Source organism: Cygnus olor, chromosome 13, assembly GCF_009769625.2.
Source record: "Cygnus olor isolate bCygOlo1 chromosome 13, bCygOlo1.pri.v2, whole genome shotgun sequence".
Lineage (NCBI taxonomy): Eukaryota > Metazoa > Chordata > Aves > Anseriformes > Anatidae > Cygnus > Cygnus olor.
The window spans coordinates 14892319-14916067 of NC_049181.1; the positions used below are offsets into that span (position 1 = coordinate 14892319).

Consider the following 23749-nt stretch of genomic DNA (forward strand, 5'->3'; position numbering starts at 1 on the left):
TTGCGAGAGGCTCTTCTTTCCCCCATCTTTCCATTGGATCAGCTTCCCCACATGGCTTTGGAGATACTCCTTCCACTTGCTTGAGTGGTCCTCAGCCCCTTGAGATGTCCCTTTCCTGAGCTTTCACAGAATGTTAGGGATTGGAAGGGACCTTGAAAGATCATCTAGTCCAGTCCCCCTGCTGGAGTAGGAACGCCTAGATCAGGTCACACAGAAACGTGTCCAGGTGGGTTTTGAATGTCTCCAGAGAAGGAGACTCCACAACCCCCGTGGGCAGCCTGTTCCAGTGCTCTGGCACCCTCACCGTGAAAAAGTTTTGTCTCGTATTTAAGTGGAACCTCCTATATTCCACTGCACTGTCTGTCAAAAATGTTGCCACACGTCACTCTGCCTCACTTTGTCAATAGTAACTGCAAGTAACTGTGTGGCAGTGGTGATCTCTGCGGATGTGGCACTGAGGTGAAGGCTGGTTGTGAGCACTGCCTCACATTATGTGCCTTACCACAGTGCTAGCTGTTTTCTGAAGGTGCTCATAAAGCCCTTCATCCCCAAAGCGTCTTACCTCTGCAGCCAACAGGGAAGAAAAGCTGAGTCCCTTTGGGTTTCTCAGTTAGTGAAAGACAAGTATTTGGCCAGGTGTTTCAAAAACAAAAAAGAAACCAAGAATCCCAACCCTTAAACCTCAGTGGTAACTGCTTGTGCAAGTGGCTAGTACTGTTAGAAATTTGGCATTTTCTAAGGAGGTTCATTGCCTCAGGTTGTTCTTCCTGGAAGAACTCCCTAAACGGGTCTTATTCGCTCAAGCGTATGTGGTGGTGTTTTTTCACGTTTCTTAGCCACACCAAGTAGTATGTGAGAGTGTGGCTGAGTGGTCTGTGTACCTAGTTAGTCAAACGTGTTGATGTGGATCCTGTAATTGCCTCAGGAAGCAGGGGTACCTGAGCTACCGGGGCCACAGCTGCCCCACTCTATGTTGGCCATGTTCATGCCCTGAAGGCATTACCAGCTCTGCCTTCAGTGGCTGTGCCATTTTGCAGCGTGCTTGTGTGCCGAGGCATCTTTCTAGAGTATTCAAGGTCATAACAGGGAAAGTGGGTGGTGGTGGGCTGCGGGGGCTATCGTGAAGCAGAAATACGAACTGGCACTATGGGAAGGAGGAATTGCTGCCCGTGATACCTGCTGAGCCAGCTGTGATCTCACAACTTGAGGTCTGTGCTGCTAAGCGATGGTCTTGTGAAAACGCCTTTTGAATCCTTCTGAAGTGGGGTGGAGGAGCCCCTGCAGAGCAGGCCTGCACTATCACCGGGAGTTACACATGGGACAGAGCAAGGATGCATCCACAGGGAGGGAGCAGCTCCAGTTTCTGTTTGTGCTTTCTCTCTAAGCTGTCCTGCCATTTCTCTAACTTCCTGTCCCCCTTGATCCCATGCTGTGGAATTTGGACCTTCCCCCCCATCAGGCCTAAGGCACCCCAAATGTTTCTTTATATGAGACTCCCCGTGGTCCAGGGCCACAAAGGCTGGGCAGGGGTAACAAGGTGGCTCTGGAGTATTACTGCCGCCCTATTCTCCATGGAATTACAGCACCGTGCTGGGGACTGGCTGCACCTCTGAGCCCAGACCTGCTGTTACCTCTTTCCAAGTGTCTAGCCCTCCCTCTCTGGGGTGACCCCAAGGGCTCTGGGGAAGGTGATCAAGGAAAGAAGTAACCATCATCTATACAATAAGGTGTCAGGAGGGGTCCTGCAGCGTGGTGGGGGAGAGGCTGGGGAGAATCAATTCACCTGGACAGGAAAAAAGAGGAGGTTGTAAGGACACCAGAGTTCTTCCCCATGGCTTTTTGTGCAGTGCAGACCCAGGGTCATCACAGGCCCATGATTCTGTTCGCAGTGGCCTCAATTTATATGTTTGCTGCACCCTTCCTCCCTGCTGCAGTATCCACAACCTGCCCTGTACCATGCTCTACCCTTGGCCGGTGTCAAAGGTGTGTCCTTGGCCATGTACTGCCCTTGGTTCTACTCTCAGCCTCTCCCCAGCAGCCTGCTCTCCTAAGATTGCTATTTGACAGAGGAAGTCTTAACCCTTCCCTGTTTCCTCGCAGTTTTAATTTTTCCAGCTCACATGGCAGGAGAGGTGGCTCGTGACACTTTGTGTAAAGGGATCAGTATTGTTTCCTTGGTCTCAGGGGAAGAGGCTGCCCTAGGTCTGGCAGTGACCCTGCAGAAAGGAAGGCCCATGAGCTGTGCCACCTCTGCATCCCGTGAGGGTTGTGCAGTTGTTACTGCTTGTTCTCCTTCGTTAGCGCTTGGGTCAAAGCAGGGCATTGTCTCTGCTCAGATCTTTGGTGCTTGGCTGGGAGTGCCCACCTCCCGATGTGCCATCTCAGCAGCACTGCTGGACAGGGAGGAGTGGCTGGGGTACGATCCTAGTGCCAGAGTGGACTGTGGCCTCCAAGCAGGTCTCACAGTCATGCTGCAGGAGATGTTAGAAAGGCCAACAACAGTGTGGGCAGCCCTGGGGCAGGAGATGCTGAAGAAACCTGTGCAGGGGCTGCTGTGCTGCCGGTGGGGCAGGGAGCCAGGGGAGTATGAGTGGGCTGTTTGTGAGGAGAGCAGCGTCAGCCTGGCCTTGCACGGGCTTCCTGCCCAGGTGCTCTCTGCTCACCCTCCTGCTCCAGGGTTGTCTGGAAACGTGGCTTAAGGGGAGGGACCTGTGTGGGCACAGCGGGTGCCGTGAGTGCGCCAGTCCCTTCCAGCAGGCAGCTGCACAGCAGAGCTCTGCTCCTCAGCCCGAGACACCACTGCACCCAGTGCTCTCACTGCACTACCTGGAGAGTGAGGGGCTGCGCCCGCTGCTGCCTGCTGCCTGGTTGCTGAGCTGTATGTACCAAGAAGTACCAGGTGAGGGATGCTCTAGAATCGTGTTGGAGACGCACAACCTTCAGGCTGTGCCCCACAGTGGCCAGACATGGCTAGCTTGGCACTGGGAACCATCCTTGCTGTTCTGGCCTCGCTCATCATCACTGCCAATGTACTGGTGGCCATCGTCCTTCTTTGCCTTATCCAGAAGAGTGGCTACAAGGGACACTATTTTGTCCTTAATCTCGCTGTCGCAGATGCCATGGTTGGCTTCACGGTCATGGGTCTGGTCATGGATGAGTTTTCCAAGCTCTTTTATCCACCCCACATCTTCTGTGTCCTGCGAATGGCTTTTGTGACTTCCTCTTCTGCTGCTTCTATCCTATCCTTGACTCTGGTTGCGTGTGACAGGCACTTGGCAATCAGAAAGCCTTTCCACTATTTCCAGTTGGTCACGGGCTTGCGGGTTGGGGTGCAGCTGGTGGGGCTCTGGCTGCTTGCCGCTATCATTGGCTTTCTCCCAGTGTTTGCCCCAGTCTTTCAGAAGATCTCTGCTCAGGAAAAGTGTTCCTTCTTTGGAGTCTTTCACCCCACCTACATGCTCACTGTCTCCTGCATCGGCTTCTTTCCAGCACTGTTTCTCTTCATTTACCTCTACTGTGACATGTTGAAAATTGCCTCTGTGCATGTGCAGCATATCCGTGAAGTAGAACACGCAGGGCTGGCTGGGAGCTGCCCCCCACCCCACACCACTAGTGACATGAAGGCCTTGCGCACCGTGGCTATCCTCATCGGGTGCTTCGCACTGTCCTGGTTGCCGTTCTTCATCGCCAGCATCGTGCAAACTGTGTGTACCGAGTGCTTCCCCTACAAAGTCATTGAGAGCTACCTCTGGCTTCTGGGACTGTGCAACTCCCTCCTGAACCCCCTGCTCTACTCCTGCTGGCAGAAGGATGTGCGGCTGCAGTTCTCCCAGCTAGCTGCCAGTTTAAAGAGGAGAGTCCTCCTTCACTTGGGCAATCGCCACCGTTTCCCCGGCAGAGGCACCAAATCCCTTCCTACTGTGTCCTGCTTGCGGCTCCAGGACTGACGTGGTAAGGAGTAGCAATCACTGGCTTTCTGGGTTATCTCCTTCACCACAACCATGAACTCAGGGCCTGCCGGCTGTGGAGGAGATCACGGACAGGGTGGGACAGGTCTGGATGCTAATTCCCAGACGACAGCATGGCCAGCACAGCTGGTTTTGCACCAGCTCCAGGGCAGCCCAAATTGCAGGTGCATAGCGCATGTTAAATTTTGCTTGGAGAGCCTCAGCAAGAACAGCCTTGTGTCTGCTGGGACCAAGCCCTTGGCACCCAATCCACAGGCTAAGATCCTTCACCTTTTGCTGCCTGGATTCCCCCGTCCATACCTGGGGGTCCGTCTGCACTCCCCTCTGCCTGCAGACTCAGCTGTCTGGGTCAGGTCCCCTGGCACCTGGGGCAGGGCTGCTCTCACTATGTTGGCTTTGTTGCCCTTGGCCCCTTGGCCAGATGCAGTAGAGACTGGGAGATGTGTGCACATCCTAAATCTGTCCAGGACCACGTGTGCTCCCAATCACTGCCCTACTTAAATCAAACTCAAAATCCTACAGATGCAGTCTGGGTTGTCCCCCAAACCTGTCCCCTGACTGCGATCAGTCCTGCATCTGGAGAGGTGGCAGGCTCATCCCTCCCCCAGGCTGCACCCGCCCCAGGCAGAGGTGAGGGGTATGGGCCTGGGGTCCCTGCTGTGGTGCAGGGGATGCAGTCAGGGGTCTGCTGTTCTTCAGCAGCAGCTGTACCTGCACCAGAGCAAGTGCTGAACAGCCCCAGGCACTGCATGCCTGGGAGAACTGCAGGGCAGCACAGGTTGTGCCGTCGCTGTTTGGCTTGAGCTGTAAAGCAAGTTAATGAGTAACTGACTGAATGCTGAGCTTTAACAAGGAGGAAGACCTTGGAGACAGGGAAAACCCTGTGCAGAAGGGCTGCTTTGTCCCACCAAGGCTGTAGGATTGGTCATGGGACTGCAAAGGTCCCTCTACACTGACTCACAAGGTGGGTGCACACAGCACTTGTGCATGTCGTCTCACACCGTGGTGATGGCCAGACTGCTGACCCTGCCAGAGGCTATGATAACATTTAATTGCTTTTTGTTAAATCACATCCATTTAATCCACATAGTAATAAATTTTCCCTTAAAACAGGTTTCTTAGCTAAGAACTCACTCTAATCTGAAAATGAGGATGCAATGCATAAAATAGCAGTTGCTTCTACCGCTGTCACTTGCCCTGCTAGTAGATATGAAGGCTCAAGGCCATATCCTATATGCGTGCAGAACCTGCCTTGGTTCTGAGGCCATCCCCATACCAGAGGAAGAGAAAAAAAAAAAAAAGTGCTCTATTAAAAACAAACAAAAACCAGTGGGCACTCTGTGGCACTCATCTCTCTGCCTGGGAAGGGCCTGAGACCAAACACCACTCATCAGATCCTGTTCCTGGCTGTATGTTAGGGAGCCTGAGATAAGGCTCGTATAGAATAGACCTGGCTCTGTGTGTGTGAACTGGTGCCTTGCAGGTGGATCTAGTGGGTGGATCCAGTCTGATTCAGTTCTGGGGATCAGTGCATCATCTGTCTGTATGATATGTTTGCTGCGTGAGCTCCAACAGCTGTTGCTTTGCAAAGCTGACCTGTCCTTGCTGAGCATCTGACGATGCTGAAGCCATCCTCTGCCTCCCTCACGTGTGCTTCCTGCAGCGCATCACGTGCGAATACCCACTGTGAACGGAGATGCTTTGCAAGTGGGCCTCTTGCTGCTTCCCGAGCTTGCTGACTGCTGCATCCACTGCTGTTCTGCTGCCCACAGCGGGCCCAGCCATGGACAGTGTTTGTGCCTGGCACAGAACCACAAGGGACAGCAGATCTGGAACAGGCGGCTATCACGCTGGGTGCCCAGCAGCAGTACCCCTGGATGTGTAGGCCTGCAGCCACCACGGACCCCCTGTCTGCTGCCGGGATTACAAGCTCCGACCACCTCCTCAGTGCCAGAAATGCTACAGAGACCCAGGGTCGTGGAGATAATGCCCTTCTGCCGATTGTGTGGCTGGAGAACGTAGTCTAGGTGGAAACAGAGCATCTAGCAGAGGATCCCTTGCTGAGCATCTGCGCCCTGGCACTGACCTGCTTGTCCTCCCTCTCTTCGTGCCTTGGGTGGAGGTGGTGCTCGCAGCTGGGGCAGCTGGGGCGCCGCTTTCAGGAGACACCTCTGGACCTGACGGGGCCGTTCCCGGTGTGAGACCGTGCCTGCCTCCACAGAACCACAGCATCATCCAGGTTGGGAGAGACCTCTGAGATCATCGAGTCCAACCTCTGACCTAACACTACCAAGCCCTCCACTAAACCACATCACTATCCCGTGTTCCAGAGAGCGCCCGTCCCCAGCTCTGCCTCGCGGTGACTGGGAACCGAGCACTGGGAACCGAGCACTGGGTGCGCTGGGAGGCCGCGGGGTGAGGAGGGCCCGGCCGTTCGGCCCCAGCGCCACGGGAAGGGGGCGAGGAGCGGCTCCCCTGCTTGCTGCCCCACCGGCTGAATAAAGCCCGTGTCTGCGATATAAATAAACGAGCAAACAAACAAACAAACAAATAAATAAGTTTATTAATTGATGCCGGGGAGGAGGAGGAAGGGGGGAGGTGCCTCCGGTCCCGCCCGTCCCGGGGCGCAGCCGCCACGGGGCGTGGCCGGTCCGGGCCCCTCAGAGCCGCCCGCGGGTGCCGCGGCCGCTGTCCCGGCGTGCCGTGCGCGCTCGGCCCCCCGCCCCCTAGCGACGCGGCAGCCAATGGGAGGCCTGGGCGAGCCGCGCGGAGGGGCCGCGGCGCGGATGTTCGCCGAGGGCGGCCGCGGCGGGGCCGGGCGCGGGCAGGGGCCGGGGCCGGGGCCGGGGCCGGGGCCGGGCGGTGAGTAAATGCGGGGCGGGGCGGCCGGGCCGGGGGTGGGGGCGAGTCCCTCGCCGTGGGTGAGCGGGCGGGCGGCCTGCGCTGCGTGCGGGCCCGAGTCGGGCCTCGGGAGGGCCCCGGGAGAGTCCCGGAGGCAGCCGGGAGGGGCTGCGGGGAGCTTTAGTCCGGAAGGGGCCGCCGGGCGGTCGGTCCCGGTCGGTTCAGTCCCTGCTGCACGGCGCGCACACGTCCCCAGCGGCAGGCTGCCTCTGCGCAGGGCACCTCACCTCGCGGGGTGCCAGGAGGCCGCCGGTGGTGTCTGGTGGGGCGGCGGGGGGGCTGCTCGGGAAGGCTTCTTTCGTGCGTGAAACCTCCGGGCTGCCTCTCTCCTTCGGTGGTCATCGAAATGCCCCAAGGTGGTACAAGATGGAGGGTGAGATGGGGCGAGTTTGCTGACATTAACAGAGTGCCTCCTTCACAGGCCGCTTCTGGTGCTCCGAGAACGGCTGGTTTGGGGAGGGGTAGGAGTGGCAGCAGCGTCTCAGCCGCTGGGTGTAAGTGGCGGTGCTCCCATCTCTCCTGAGCACCGGGCAGCCTCGGCCGTGCCCAGCTGAGTAACTCACATCTGTCCTGTTCTGGTACAACCGTCTGCAGGAAGCGATCCTGGGTTTTGGGCATGCTCCCGGCAGTAACCACAGCTAGCGGTGGTATTAAACTCTGTAGCTACCATAGAGGTGCTCTGCAGCACACTTGTACATGTACACAGACGTCTGCACACGTTTATTTGGTTCTTTAAGCGTTATACTCGAACTTTATACTCATGTGCTTCTTACTGTCTTAATTATTTTACTCATGTTTTGGTACATGCCTCAGGGTCCATCTACTAACAGCAACATATGTTTTGATCATGCTGCATGTAAATGCTTTCGTTCTTTAATGCCGTGTTTCTTACACAAACACATTAGTCCTTGGATAGATCGCTCGTTACTCCACATACTTCAGTCATTGTTTATCTCCCCTGTACTTCGCTTGCGCAGCTGCAGTAGCTGAGCACCACGTTTTCCTGACCTGCAGAACGTTGCTGCACAGCAGTGCAACGACAGGTAAAATGCTAAGGCGACCTGGGGTAGCCACTTGTCCAGCAAACTTGAATTCCTTCCCTGCTACTCTAGCTTTTCATCACTTATCAGGGAGTGTAGCGATAGGACAAGCATAATGACTTTAAACTAAAAGTGGATAGCTTTAGATTAGGTATGAGGAAAAAAAATTTGACTGTGATGGTGATGAAGCCCTGGCACAGGTTGTCCAGAGGAGCTGTGGGTGCCCCATCCCTGGCAGTGTCCAAGGCCAGGCTGGATGGGGACTGGAGCAACCTGGGCTGGTGGAAGGGGATTGGAACTAGGTGATCTTTAAGGTCCCTTCCAACCCAAGCCGTTCAATGATTCTATCTCCTTCCCTCTCTGGAAGCTGAGTAGTTGTTTTCTCTGTTTCTTGTTATTACATTTGGGGCACTCAGTAACATCTAACTGTAAAGCTCTCTGTGTTAAGTTGTTGAAAGCTCCGTCTGAGCCACTGTAAGGTCAGGTTTCTTAGCTTAAGGTCATGTTTTTGGTATCAGTGACTTCAGCTTGTGGAAGGAGATTGAACTTCACCCCAAGTAATTTCAAAGATAAGGTGTTGCTAGAGAGGCATTCTGAATACCTTCCAAAGATGGTGTGAGATTTCTCACCTAATCCCCAACTTTTCTGCTGACATTCTTCCAGTGCCAACGTGTTCATCCCAAAGCAGTGTTTTCCTACAACACCCAGCTGCTCTGCTCTCGGCTGAGACTTTGCAATTCCAGTCCTTGTGCTGGTGCTGTAGCTGTCCGCTGGCCTCTGGTCTGCTTCTATCTCTCTGCAAATGCCTTCTTTGGGGAGCAGCAGCCATCCTTATAGACCAGGTTTGAGCAGGATTTTGTGATGATTCTGGCTGCTGGCTCTGCTGGAAGCTGAGTGGCTGTTCTTCTGCAGAAGAGAAATCTCTGGGGAGGCTTTACAGCAGCCTTCCAGTACCTAATGGGGGGCTATAAGAAAGCTGGAGAGGCACTCTATCAAGGACTGTAGCAGTAGGACAAGAGGTTACGGCTTTAAACTAAAAGAGGGCAGGTTTAGGTTAGATATAAGGAAGACGTTCTATACTATGGGTGTGGTGAGGCACTGGAACAGGTTGCTCAGAGAAGCTGTGGATGCCCCATCCCTGGAGGTGCTCAGGGGCAGGCTGGATGGGGCCTTGGGCAGCCTGGGTTGGTGGGAGGTGTCCCTGCACCCCCTGCAGGGGGTTGGAACTGGCTGGTGTGTAAGGTCCCTTCCAACCCAAACTATTCTGTGAGTGTGAATTTTCCATGGGAATTCACTCTCCTGCTCCACCCCAGTAGGTCTATGTCCGAGGTTCGGTTATTCCTGCATCCCTTCGTTTGTAGAAACACATCTGATCTGCTTGTGTGTATGGTTCTGCAGAGGTGATAGAAATGGAAAACTGGTCTTGACAGGGATGAGTCTCTGAGCCTTTCACAGTGGTATTTTAGATTGTGCGTTTGTGCAAAGGTGCATGTGTTACTTTCCGGAAATACCGAGAGTGAGGTTGGCAGGGTGGCTTCTGGAGAGTGCTTTGTACCCCAGCTAGATGATGAGCTGTCCGGGATTAGGCGTGTTCCTCTCCGTGGACTGCAGCTACGTGCAGTGCACCTCCGCTTCCAGAGTGAGTCTGCGCACCGCCTGTAAGTGGAGGTGTTGGTGTGAAACAAGTTCTAGATGTTGTGTCATGGGGAAAGGTGGTTTGACAGAGCGATGTGAGTGTCCTAAAAATACTCTGTGCTGTGAAATATTTGGAAGTTTGTCACGGTGGTTAGGCCACGGAGGCTTTGTTAGGGCTGTTGAGGACTTGCCACAGGGAAGCAAAGACCAGGCGTTTGTGGATATACACGTGTAGGTGCGCAGGCACACCAGTACATCGTGTTTTCCTTTGTGTCTTCTCTGTTTATAACAGGAAACAGAAAACACGTCTCATACACAACTTGATCAAGTCTCCATGTTTTTGCTGCTGTGTTGACAGCGGTTTGTGAATACATGCCATTTACTTGAAAACGCTACAGATAGACCTTCAGTGTTATGAATGTTGTGTCTCTGGAGGCAAAGAAGAGAGTAAGTCTTCACAGCTCTTTTCTTACAGCGCCCTGCTAGAATAAGCTTGCCTGAAGTTAATATTTCTTTTTCACTACAAGCTCCCAGAATCAAGAAGTGGGTTGTGTGCCTTTTATCTTCAAGGATTACCAGGACTTAATCTTTTGTGCAGAGGCAACTAATTTCAGGCATGCAAACGGGGTTTGTTTAACTGCATGCCAGCGCTTAGAGCATTGATGTATGAAATCCCTCGCGGATTCAGATTTATTACTGCTAATCAGTTTTGCAGCTGCTCTTTCACCTCCTTCCCCCCCCACCCAAGAATCAGCCCATTGGTGTCAGTCACTGGAGACTGATGGTGACACATGCGGTTGCAGTTTGTAAACTGTCGTCCTAACCTGTGCTCTTGATGCCTGGGCTGTCACTGCCTGCTGGTGGGGAAGTGCAGTGGTAGTTTTACTGACCCACCTTCCTTTCGTGCTCAGTGGCTTTTGTGGAGCTGCACTAAGCCAGAAGCCTTGTGTGGGAACCGAACCATCCACCTTTCAAACAGACAGATAAGCAAACTGGAAGGGGCAGGAGAACTGGCTGAAATATTGAAGTATTATCAGTATCTTGCCATGTTTCTCGTGCAGTATGCAGGTACCGTGTGCGTTTCGTGTAATTCTCTTGAATGTATGTTTCTCTGAGGCTGTCTGGATGAGTGTTGTTAGAATAAAGGATTATATGGAATTGACGGAAGTAACTATCAAAAGTATGTTGATCTCTTCAGTCTGCTTAGGCAGCTTCTCTATCAAATGTGCGTCTGTTAAACTAATTGTTATAAAGCTCTAACCATGACGGTTTAGACAGGAGGACAGTAGAAAAGAGTGCACAAGCCCAACAGTAGGTTTTAAACCTGGGAACTAGTTTCAGAAAGCAAATGTTTGGTGTTGAAATGTGACTTCAAAGCCTCAGTATCTTTATTCTCTCCTTTCCCTTGTTTTCTTTTCTCTGCGTTTTCTAATTGATTACTGTCAGTGTTATGTACTTTTTCTTCCAAAATTTATTTCTTTAGACATAAAAACAAGTAGTTTGTAATCGGATGGGAGTTTGTATTCTGCAATTCTGTTTGTTCCTGGGTAAGAAAAGGGACCACTGCTCAGGTTGGGAAATACGTACTTCCAACATTTGCCAATGTTGGCAAATGGTAGACCAATATTTATAGCAAAGCCTGCGTCAGCCCATTTCTGAAGTTCTTCCTTCTTTATGCTGAGGCAAGTGAGAAGCTTGGTGAATGGTATAAACCATGTGGACTTTCTAAGTGTGCGATTAAAATACTTACAGGTATGTGAAGGTGTCAGGGTACTTGTTACTACTATTTTTTTTAAGGTACAGGGGATTGATTTGTGCACCTGCTTTTTGTTAACTAGTTGGATGGCAAGATGTTGGAGCGCCTAAACGGCAGTAGCACGAGATTGCTGTTAGGGTGTGCACCCTGGGTGAACCGCTCTGCCTCTAAAGCAGTGCTAGGCTTGTGCACAGAGCTTGTGCTGTCATTTAATTGAACGTGAGTGAATCTAGCAGGTAAGATTTTTGCAAAAATGTTGAAGTGGAAGCCCCGATAGGGTACTGTTTTAAGGAATACAATTTTAAAGCACACCAAGCTGTGCAAAGTCGCATTTTGGGTAGAATTGTTGCTGGCATTTTCAGCTGTCGGTAGTAAAAATGATCTGTAAAACAATGCTTTTCAGTTCAAAAGAAGTTGACTCCCTCTTTTTTTTTTTTTTTTTTTTTTTGCTGGTCATTAAGACCAACGGCCAAGTTCTGTTAGCGGGAACGAGTGGTTGGAAAATGAAGTCTTGTCAAGGGGCTGGCATGAGACCCAGTGAGGATAGATCCTTCCCTTGATTTATGCCTGGAACATTGTGATCTTCCCTATCTCTATTCAGACTCTTTCTGAACGTGTGCTGTGAGAGCTGCAGCTTCCATCTGTGCATGTTTTTGTGTGCGATGGGATATGGATCGGGGCTAAAGCTGAATGTTAGTTCACAGACACAATACAACAGGCAGTTGTTTCTGAAAGTGGCTGCTGGGCATGGCATTGACCAGTTGTAGGGTGAAAATTTTGATATAACGAGGATTTTCCATAATGTGTGATTTCATTATGTGAGCAACAGAGAAATGTGCTCTGAAGCACGTTGAAAATCTTCTCTCTGGCTTGGTTTGTTCTGGGAACAGAACCCATGCTGCAGGAGAGCAGTGGCAGTGTGCTCACTGTCTGTGCTGCTTCTGTTCTTGGTAATGCTTCAGTTGCCTCTTGGCCTCTGCCTTTCTTCGTCTTGGGGAAGCAAGTGAAAGCTTTCCCAAGGTGGGGTACTTCTCAGTAGTTAGTGTGTTGTAACAGAAATACTGTACCAGAAATACTGGGGCCAGGGAGGCCCCAGAAGGACGAGGGAGGTGATCGTCCCCCTGCACTCAGCTCTGGTGAGGCCGCACCTCGAGTGCTGTGTTCAGCTTTGGGCCCTCACTACAAGAAGGACATTCAGGCCCTGGAGCGTGTCCAGAGAAGGGCTACGAAGCTGGTGAAGGGTCTAGAGAACAAGTCGTGTGAGGAATGGTTGAGGGAACTGGGGTTGTTCAGTCTGGAGAAGAGGAGTCTCAGGGGAGCCCTTATTGCTCTCTACAACTACCTCAGAGGAGGCTGTAGCGGGGTGCGGGGGTCAGTCTTTGCTCCAAAGCAACAAGCGATAGGACAAGAGGAAAAAAGTGTGCCAGGGGAGGTTTGGGTTGGATACTAGGAAAAAAAAAAATTCTCTGAAAGGGTTGTGAGGCATTGGGACAGGCTGCCCAGGGAAGTAGCTGAGTCACCCACCACCCCTGGAGGTATTCAAAAGCCCTGTAGATATGGATACAGGGACGTGATTCAGTGGTAGACCTGACAGTGCTAGGATAAAGGCTGGATGTGATGATCTTAGAGGCCTTTTCCAACCTCAGTGATGCTATGATTCGTCAGCTCCCGGTTTCTTCAGCTTCTGAAGATTTCTGACTTGTGGAATTCTTGCCGGAGTCTATTGAAGGAGGACAGTGGGCTTCTCTTCCACAGCACTTGGACCACATGCTCTGCATGTGGTAAGTTGTAAGTGCAAAGGGTTAGCTTTATAACCAAGGAAGTTCGTTCTTCCTATTTTCATCTTTTGAAGAGGTTTCAACTGTATGGAAGAGCACATACAATGAGAAGGGTAGCTCTGAAACTGTTTCTACATTGAGAAATAATTTGTTTGGCATAAAGCAATTAATTGGGGTGAGTTTTACAACAGGAGTGCAAACTTACAGTAGTATTTTCAGACGCAAAACTTGATTTGAAGCAATAATGTTTTAACTCTTTAAATCTTACCTCCTAATTCACAGTAAGGAATCTTTGCTGCCTCAGCACTGTCTCAAAGTGCATCCTATGCCTGTGAAATACCAGTTGAAAAAAAGGTTATAGAAAAGTCAGTCTCTTGTGCTGAAAACCTCTGAGCAATGTAATAGTTTTTGGTTTTATTCCTCCTCTTGTCCCCTCATTGTACTGGTATCGCTGTTTTACGATTGCTCTGTAAGACGTGTCAGTTGTTATGTGGCTTGAGGTTAAAAACAAACCAAAACCCTCCAGTGGGGAGAAAATGAGGATTTTAAGTCTGACCTCTTCACTGATTTACTCCTGATGTGGTCTCTCAAATATTGCAGTGGCGTGAGCTCAGCCATGGCTTGATGAGACGGTGAATCTGGAGCTGAATTCCCGGTACTAGTGCCCCCTTAATCATGCCCTGTGGGGTTATCGTTGAGCATTAATCTGACACCGTGTATTTGTGCTAGTGCAAAAAATGCTGCTGCATTCACGTCTGGGGATCATGTGTTGCATCTGTTACAGATCATATCAGATTATATTTAATGGACAGCCCATAAATAATCATTTTTTTGGGAGTGGGCTATTCATGAGATGTCTGGAGCAAGTCCATGGTCCGTTCTCCAGGGACTATGGTGTCTCTGGTTGTCTTTATAATGCTTTGATTGTGTTGTGCCCACATCGCTCACAGCCAGTGCCTGGACCTCGATAATTAGAAATGCGTTTGGTTAGGTGATGCTGAGCTGAGTGTGTCCTCATCCTTTAGACAGCCATTGAGTTCAAACTGAACTTCATTTGCTTCCCCCCTGTCACCCCCCAAAACAAAACAAACAAATAAACAAAAAAACCCCACCTCCATTGAACTTTAATTCACGTTACTGTTGCCTTTAGTCTCCCACCTACCCTTGGTACAGGGGTAGCCTGCTTGTGAAGGTGGGTTTAGATCATTTTGTGAGCACGAAGTAGCCTGTGATAGCCAGGGATGAGTGACCTTGTTCCTAATATCTTCCAGTGGCATGGGATGTTTGTTGGCTTGCTTGTTTTGTGTCGTGTGTGTCTTAGCCCTGCCCAAGCTGTCAGACTAGCCAAGCTTCTACTTGTTGCTGCAGGCACTGCCTCTGCCCTTGCTCCAGTTACAGAGACCACAGTGCTGTGGTGCCTGGTGCTAGCTGCTGGAGGTTTGCCCTTCACCAGGAGAGAGGGGTTTTCATTCTGTCAGTTCCCGCACTACCTCTCGTTCCCTGGTTCAGACCCTCTCTGCTTTGGCATGGGCTGCTAAGGAGCTCTGAGCAGTCCCTGCTTCGCTGACCACAGCTGTTGGAAGCTGCTTCCTGCCCGGTGCTGTGAACGAGCAGAGCAGTTTAGCTTCATATCGATGTCTTACTCCATGTTCCAGTTTCAAGTGAATTCCCAAATTGTGAATCCTTTTGTTCTCACATTGGGAAAACTGAAAAGTTCAGCCATCATCCGTGTCTTCCTGAGCATTTATGTGGTGCTCTCTGGCTATGGTTAAGCAATAGCCTCGTTTGCTGTGATCTTTTCAAACATCTGGCAGTTCTGCACTCGATCTAATTAAAGTCTAGTGTTCAGGACTGAACGGGATACCTTGTTGGTGCCTTACAGTTGTTTCGATGTACAACAGCCTAACTCTGTGGATTTTAGAAAACAGGTTGGTGATGAAAGTATTGTTGATTACCTGGCTCTTTGTGCTCTGCATGATTGTAGAGCCTGTGAGGAGTTTGATGTCCTGTAGGGAGGACAGCTCAGGATTACTCTGCTCTAGGGAGCTGACAGGAATCTGTCCCTAAAAGAGGTGTCAGGAGCAAAGGTGGCTGAGCTGGTGGCTGAACATAAACAAAGCTGAGAATCCTGGCGTGTTTGGGAGGTGATGCTGGGAACCTAATGCTGCCACAGGAGGCTTCCTCTTGGGGGGAGGGAAACCCCAGTCTGTAGCATTATGGAAAAGACTGATGGAATGCCTATGGTTGGTGTGTGTTGAAATGAATGGGCCTATCCACGTGCTTCTGGAATAGCCTGTGCTTAAGGGAGCTGTGCATACACAACAATGTGCCCTCCCAGCAAACGAGGTCGGCAGCCTCCTGGGCTGCCTTAGGTTGAGCATGGACAGCAGGGTGGGAGATCGCCACTGCTGATCCTTCCGTTCAGCACCGGCGTCCCTGGGGTGTCGTGTCCGGCTCTGCGCTCCCCACTGCGAGGCAGTCATGGATGTACTAGAGTGAGCCCGGTGAAGGGCCGTTAGCTCACTAACATCTTCTACGATCCCATCTATGAGAGAACTGGGATTGTTTAACCTGGAGAAGAGTAGGCTTGGGGTGGGGAAGATCTCTTATCTCTTGATAAAAAGGTAATCTCTCTTATATCTCTTATCTCTTGATAAGAGAGGTAAATTTTACAGTCGCTCTTTTTATTTTCTGACTACTTCTTTACTGTGCACGGCCTCTCTATTTTTAACCTGCTGCATTCGTGATTTGTTTTCCTGAAGCCTTATGACCTCCGTGATATTTTGACTTCGGAGTATTTAAGAAACAGCATTGTAGGCATCTTGCATAGTTGTGCGTGACTATTGTTGGTTGTTGCCAGCTGAACAGTGCTTGTTTTCTTGGCTGCTTCTTGCATTCTCACCTTTCAGTAGATAAGAGAAGAGCCCCCTTAGACTCTCTGTATCCACTCTCTTGTCTATTTACAGGCATACACAGCAACTGTATTTATTAGCAAGTTCTTGGAAGTGGAATCCTCTAGAATAGAAATCACGGCGCTGCCCCCAGCTTGCAGTGTGTCTAGGGAAAGGTTCGGTATAAATGAAGCTGTTGCCATGTTTCAGCCTATCAGTGCATTGAGGCAGCATAATCGGCATCTTTGATACTCCTGTAGTTTTGCTGGTTTCTCCCAGGAACATATGGCTTAGCAGAAATGCAGCTATTTTTATCACTTCGTGTTAGTCCAGATTTTTTTTCGCATTGGCTTTGTGTTCACAGTGAGTTTGCTGAGATAAAGATAAATAAAACTGAATATTTTAGTGTCCGTTCAGTCTTGCATCCCTGCAAGTGCTAGGTACAACAGAAGGTGGAACAGTGAACTCAGAGCTCAGTTAAGGGCAGTATACCTCTCTAAAACTTGCTGTGATTGTTTACAAAGTACTTTTTTCTTATTACTTTTTTTTTTTTTTTTTTTTTGAGAAAAAGGCCATGGTAAAGAGGCAGGAATGGTTAGGGACACATTCTTTAGGCACATAAAGGGCACATAGTTGGCCATCACCTCAATTTGTCCATAACAGATCTGTGGAGAGTGATTATTGAAGCTCAAAATTACTCTGGAATGGTTGTAATGCCTTGAACTAGGAAACACACTGAAGAAATCTTGCTTTGCAGCTTCCAATCACCTTTGGTTCAAATATGCGTAATTAGCTTTTCTTCATGTATATGGTGGCTGGATGTGGTTTGTCTTTTTGTTCTGTTTCCTGATATCCCCTAAAGGGCTGTAGACGTTGCTGAGTTGACTAGGTATCCGTCCATACTGGGAGGGTAGACATCTTAGAAGTACACAAATAACTGCATGAATGTTGGTGTCCTGTCTTGAATTGGATGCTGTCCCAGCGGCTGTGCTATCCTCTGGATCGGGTGTTTGCATGCTCAGGGTGTGCAGGTGGAAGTTTGAGTGGGCAGAGAAACTAAAGCCTAGTGATGGAATGAGTTTAAGGGTTGCTTCTGTGGGGTGGAAGGGGAAGGAGTATTTTTTTTTTTATTATTTTTTTAAAGTCACTTCTGTTGAGACTTGACTCTTTTTCAGGCCTCTGAGTAGCCTTTGAGATCTTTACTTGAGTAACTCCAGGGCAATTTCTGAGACACCAAAACCACCCCCGAAACCAAACCAACCAACCAAACCCCCCACCTTCTCCTTGGAGCAGCTTCAGAAAAGGTAGTTACAACTTTGGTCAGAAAGGTAGAGGGATGTTGGGAGTTAAACTCTGAAGAAGAAGCAGTCTGAGGACTACAGTCATCAGGTTGTAGGAGTCTGCCAGGACCTTATGCTGTCGGCATTGCTATTGAATGTCCTTCCATTGCTACTTTATCAGTTTTCTACCTGTTGCAGAGAGCCCTCTGTATGTGCAGCCTGATCTGAAGTAGCTGGTTGCCTCTTCGGGCTGTGTGAGCACAGGTGGCGGACTTCAGCTGCGAAGCGCTTGGACACCTGTGGTGGAGGCTGGGGGTAAATGCACAGGCTGTCCTGCCAGTGGGCGTTTGCTTTCTTTCTGGCAGCTTTTGTTCTGCTCGATCGTATTACTCTTCCTTAACTGTTGCTCCTTCTTCACGTGTAACATGGTAAACATAGCATTGGGTATTTCTTGTGAGACCCAGACTCGGCACTGAAATAACTTGTCCTGCATGGAAACGGGGATATTTGTGAGTGAGGAAAAACTCAAAACTTTCAGGAAGCACAACAAACATGATGTTGAGTGATCAGCGAAGTAATTTTTAAGTAGTATTCAGACTATTTGTTTCTTGGTATTTCAGAATGTACTTTATGGCTAGAGAATATTTAAGAAGTTACCCAATTTTTAACACCTTATTCTGGTCTTTATGGGTCTGTACGGGCCTTGACATCTCCTTCAATCGGGAACCATCCTGGGAAGCATGGGTAGTGTCCTCCAAAGATCATGACGTAACTCAGCTTGTAAGGTGGATGATGGGCAGCTCAGTCTAAAGCTGACATTGTGTGCTATCAGAGGTTGTGTTTACAGGAAATTTTGTGTGTGGATCTAAGCCTGCCACAGTTCCGTACTATTGTGCTGTGTCAACCACATCTTAAAAGAGCTATACAGCTTTTGCTCAGTACCGTCTCACTGCAAAGTAGAAGAGGAGGCATAAGTTCTCCTGATGGAGCTTTTAGGGTGGAGTGGAGGTTAGAGCAAGGGAAAGAGATGGGAGCTTCCTGTGGCACAGAAGCAGGCGAGGAGGTCTCAGTTGTTCATACCATCTTAACTGTTCTGGTTTTATATCTTTTAAATCTTTTTATATCTTTGACCCATATTAAATTAAATAAGCCTATCTACACTTATTCTTGAGTAAACCAAAATCATCAGTAGATCTTCTCTATCATAACAAACTCTGAGCAATATGACTAAAGGCACTCTGGTATTCCGAGAGCCGTGGCTCTGCCAGCACCTCTTGCAGCATGTGTCTGTGTGTGCCCAGCACACAGGCAGGCCAGTGATGGCTTCTGAGTTTCTGAACTGGGAAACGCTAGACAATGCCAGGGAGACGCACCTCTGGTTTATAGCATAACACGCTTGATTTTTGTGAGTCTAGAGAGGAGTGTTGGGATTAATGTTTATGAGTAATAATTCAAAGTGATATCAGTGTAACATTAAGATCAGGCATACTTGTGAGGATAAACAGCAGGCACAATTCCTCAAGGGGCCTGAAGGGTACCAGCTGTACCTGGGACTGGGCATTTCTTTTATTACTGTGATCCTGAAGCATCACAAACCATTATAACTGTATCTGAGTGCATTTTTGTCTTTCAGGCTTAAACCATATGTCCTTTGATCCTGCCAGCAACAGCAAATCTCTGCAGTTCAGCAGCACAAGTGGTGCACGGGTGTTGGAAAGCCCAACTGAGAATGGAAATGATCCGGGCAAGAAGAGGAAGAGAACAAACGTTCCTCCAGGTGAGCTATGTAGCAGCTCAGTATGACAATGGACAAGACATCTGCTTAAGTGCAGACCAAAACCAGCTGCTGTGCTAAGATGTCAGTGCAGAAATTGCTCTGCACTGGATAGATGGAAATCAAGTTGTGGTCTGGTACTGTTTGCAGTCAGACCAGCGTTTGTGTTTCCATTCTTACATGGCTTTGAATCAATCATCTTTAGTATTTCTGTGTAAAAATGAAAGCAGTTTTGTATTTTTTAAAACCATTGTGGAATCACTATACCTGTCCCAATAGATGTTTTTTTCTAATTCAACAATATCTCAGTAATTCAACAATATCTCAGTATTAAAATCATGACTATAATGAAAAGTAGTAACTTAGAAGGTAGAACAGTCTGAATGAATGGAGACATTCATGGTTAAGATAACGTAATAAAACCAAACTTGTTGAAGCTATTATTGTCTATTTAACACTTTCCCTTGTCTGTTTTGCCCTAAGATATCTCTTTTCAGCCGAAGCAGGGCTCCTTTTCCTCTTCTGAGTTATTAAAGAAGATAGCTTTCTCATCTTCTTGGGGACATTTTCTCCAATTGTAGAACAAGACATAGCGTTAATTTCAGTTTTGCAGTGCATAGTGTGATGTGTTATAAAATCATTACCTGCCTCTACTACCAAGAAGCTACGAACATCAGGAGTTCTTTGGAGTTGTGAAAGCCTGAGTGTTTCGCTTGGGAGTTCAGTTAACATATTCATGGCATGTGAGTGTCTCTCACTCCAAACGTACCTTGCAGTTGCACACCTCTCCCAGATGTGTTATGTGCAGCAAGTGTGAGACCTCTCTAGCGTGACAGAAAGAGAACTGGAGGGAATTTGCTTTTTCCCTCTGGAAAGGAGGTGGTGGCTTCCACTTCTGTGCTATCAAATATATCTCAGGTGAAGTGAGACTTCAGTCAATTTGCAAGTACAGGTAATGTGGATGTAGCCAGTAGGACTGTCCCCTGTCTGAAAGCAGTCCTAAAGGACTGGTTCAAGAGGGTAGCGTCAGGAATTTTTGTTCTTTTAGTTATTTCTGTGGACCTTTTGCCTGTAATTAAAGAAGGACTTCTGGGTGATGTGAAGATTGGAGGCCCTCTTGGACATAGCGATCATGAATTAATAGAGTTTTTCATCCTTGGAAAAGTAAGGAGGAGGCTTAGCAGAGCTGCCAACTTGGACTTCCAGGGGGCAGACTTTGGCCTCTTTAGGAGACTGGTTGGCAGAGGCCTTTCTTCTTGCAGATAACTAGTGACAGGACTAGAGGGAATGGCCTCAAGGTGCACTGGGGGAGGTTTAGGTTGGAAATGAGGAGACATTTCTTCTCAGAAAGAGCAGTCAGGCATTGGAACGGGTTGCCCAGGGAGGTGGTGGAGTCACTTTATTGGATGTGGGGGGAAACATAGTGACAAGATACGAGGCAAAGGCTGAGGTACTTATTGCCTTCTTTGCCTCAGTCTGTAGCAGCAAGACCAGTTGTTCTCTGGGTACTCAGCCCCCTGAGCTGGTAGATAGGGACGGGGAGCAGAATAAAGTCCTCATAATCCACGAGGAAATGGTTAGTGAACTACTACAATAAACTTTTCTGTGCAAACAGAAAGAAAAGCATTTTGTCTTGGTAGTGGTGCATGGAAGTAATCAGCTAAAGGCATGGTTCACCCAACTAAATCACTGAACATTTGTACTTAACATGAAGCCAGATATTTGTATAATGGTAATGGTTCCACATGGCTCCCCAGATAACTCTGCTAGATGTTGAGTAAATAACAATGGAACTGCTGCGGCCAGAAACACTGTTCTCTGCTTCATTTCTCCTTTTAGAAGGGAAGAAATGTCTTCAAATGGGAGTGGAAATATTCTCTGCTTGAGCAGACTGGCAATCTCCAATTTCAGTGTAATTATGGCAGTTTATGCCTGCTGAACATTTGTCCCTTCTTCATAAATTCTTATCTTTAATCAGTGTTTCTTCAAGGTCTCTTAGAGCTGTGTATTGTAACATACAAAACATAATTTACGTGCTTTTGGAAGTCAGTTCTTCCATAGACTTGCTTCCCTGAAATGTCATCTACTTGATATTTTTTTCAGTTGGCCCTTTTCTATATGTTAGGGTCAAATCTGTTTTTGTATGCTGATACCTCAGAGCCTTCTTGAGTAACATATGTCCAGCAGAAAACTTAAGATATGCACTGAGCTCTTCATTACCTTTTTTCTCTCAGCAGATAGTGGCAGAAATCTAAGCCTAGACTCCATTCCAATGGGTTTGCCAATGTCAGACCCAACTGCCTGGGCCACTGCGATGAACAATCTAGGGATGGCTCCCATGGGAATGACAGGACAGCCCCTCCTGCCTGGTACGTGAGTTATCCAGACTGCGTCCACCTTTTCTTTCACACAAGTCTTTGGGAAGAACCTATTTCACTTCAGTTGGATTAATGTGTTTTATATGCAGTAGGCATTTAATGCATTTCAAACACAGCGCATAATGTCTACAAGTGATTTATTTAAAGGTCAGTGTTTTAAAACTGATTTCACAAGAAATGAGAATACATATTTATTGATGCAGACAGTGGCTGCTGGGGGTTGGTTACCTCTAACTCTGCAGTGGACTAGCAAGAGGAGCATCTTCCACTGAGACACGTCTACAGAGCTCAGGAAACCACTGATGTCAAGTAACACATTCTAAGATGAACTGAAACTGTGCTTAGACTGAAGGGGGGAGGAGAATGAAGAAGAGAACAACAAAGCATTAAAATGGATATGGTAGAAATTAATGGAGGATTCTGCTCAAGAAATGGCCACTTTGTTCATGGATGAGTCAACCTACTCAGTTTGTTAAAGAGCTTCTGTCATAACAGACCTGCGCTGTACCTGTGGTGTTTTTACTCAGGTAGGCAGCCAAGCTCCACCTCAGCTGCTCTCTTGCTCCCCCTCCTCAAAGAGTAAGTGAGAGAAAATATGATGAAAAGGGCTGAAGTGTTGAGATAAGGACGGGGAGATCGCTCAACAATTATCATGATAGGCAAAACGGACTCAGCGTAGGGTAGACTTTTCTGTCCCCTGGGCATAGTTTCACATTTGTCTTTGCTGTAAGAGATGCTTTCATGTCTTTTTCTCCTGCTCACGTACATGTGCCAAGTGAAAATCAGTAGAAGTCTGTACTGGGAGCGTATACAAGTTTGAGGCCAGTTTCCCATTCCCTGATGTAAGAATGGGGAAGGCTTTTCGGTCTTCTGAGTAGTGTTCATCCTGATCCTTTTGAGAGTAGACTTTGGGATCAGGAGTTCTGCAGCCAACACAAATGACTGAGAATGTTTTAGAAGGAGCACGATGTTTTTTCTGATCTGATTGCAAGAGCAGAATGCTCTGGTGAATGTGGATTAGTTCTCACGCCCGATGATAGTTTGAGGTTTAGACCAGTCATATCTGTAGTATCTACATACAAATAAAAAAAGAGAGACAGTGGAAGCTTGAAATGCTGTGGACCATCTTTGCTTAAAGCCAGGTGAGATTAAAGTTTCAGGTCACAGTAAAAAAAATGGCTAAAAATGCTTAAGAACTTACTAGCTTAATACTGTTTCTACAGATGAAGTAAAGCATGTAGTTGTGAGATGCTTTGACAGGATTGCAGTATCTAAAATGAATACACAGCATCTTTCATGCCATCCAGGTAAAGCCAGTTTTGTATTAAAAGGTTATCAGTTTTCACCAAACAAAACAGCACCTGCCAGGCCTGTTTCTGAACTTGTTAGAGTCCTTGAAGACTTTTTTCCTCCTTTTTTTTTTTTTTATTTTCCGTACAAATGGAGCCTGACTCTTCTGATTTTGCTTCTTAAGCCTCTCAGGTGCTGGTCTGTAGCCACAGGCTGAGCTTCTTAACAGGAAAAGCAGACCTCTAGGCAAGACGGCAAGTTGTCCAGCATTTGAATATTGCTGGTTGAGCAATAAACAGTGGGGGTCACCACAAATCCAAAGACCACAGGTTCCGTTTCCCTCTGTATATACACTTTCTACCTTTCTTTACAATGTGGTTGTTCACTACCCTGCCAGTTCTTTTGCTTCTGATAATTGTATCAATTCACGCTTTTTAGGAAGCTGGAAGTCTAGCGTAATCAGAGAAAAACCCATCCTAGATTTCTTCTCCTTCCGATTCCTCAAGCTCCTCCGCTACTGTGTTCCTCCATTAAGGATTTGCTCTGATTGGCATCTATGTCCATTACTGTCAACTGACCTTGAAGGAATAACAAATTACCAGGACAATAGGAGACCGCATGCTCTCATTGGTATGAAGATTTACAGAATATGAAGAAAATTAATTTAGAGGCTTACAAAAGCGGTAGCAGTGAATTTACTTGTCTGTTCTGGGCATGTGGCAGACAGCCCAGAGTAGGGCTGGGAGGAAGAGCCACCATCCTTGCCAAGGATAGTGAGCAGGTGGCTGAAACACACCATATTTTGCACCTTTTGCTGCCAGCTAGTGTGATTTCCCTGCAATAGCATTGTGAACCTTGCTTCCCAAAGACGGAAGACTTGGCTGTCATCAGTTCTGATGTTTAACAATACTTATGCTCTATTCCTGTTTTTTTTTTTTTTTTTTTTCCCCTGCTGTGTCCATTTTCTGCTGGCCAGAAGTGAAATACTCCTGATCTCATAGGTGTACCTATGCCAAACTGTGCAGAGATGACAAGCAGGACCTTTAGATTCTAACACA

The 23749-nt window shown here is 48.3% G+C and overlaps 2 protein-coding genes across 5 annotated transcripts in view; both read left to right on the plus strand.

Annotated features, from left to right (window-relative positions):
* The first annotated feature begins 804 nt into the window (after positions 1-804).
* On the plus strand, positions 805-6481 carry GPR119 (G protein-coupled receptor 119). The gene has a single exon (XM_040572299.1). The coding sequence runs from the start codon at positions 2967-2969 to the stop codon at positions 3945-3947; it is 981 nt and encodes a 326-aa protein (XP_040428233.1). The 5' UTR covers positions 805-2966; the 3' UTR covers positions 3948-6481.
* A 297-nt stretch (positions 6482-6778) lies between these two features.
* The window catches only part of ENOX2 (ecto-NOX disulfide-thiol exchanger 2), a 50592-nt gene continuing 33621 nt past the window's right edge, over positions 6779-23749 (plus strand). The window contains exons 1-3 of one of the 4 annotated variants that reach the window (XM_040572295.1): positions 6779-6830; positions 18883-19026; positions 21258-21392. In XM_040572295.1, coding sequence (XP_040428229.1) covers positions 18894-19026; positions 21258-21392 — 268 coding nt within the window. In that variant the 5' untranslated portion in view covers positions 6779-6830; positions 18883-18893. Of the gene's footprint in view, positions 6831-15657; positions 17565-18882; positions 19027-21257; positions 21393-23749 lie in introns of those variants that run through there. The other 3 variants (XM_040572297.1, XM_040572296.1, XM_040572298.1) reach the window with 3 other exon arrangements.

What these genes read in the sequence shown, in the direction of transcription:
- GPR119 (XM_040572299.1), top strand. Translation starts at nt 2,967, where the DNA reads ATGGCTAGCTTGGCACTGGGAACCATCCTTGCTGTTCTGGCCTCGCTC.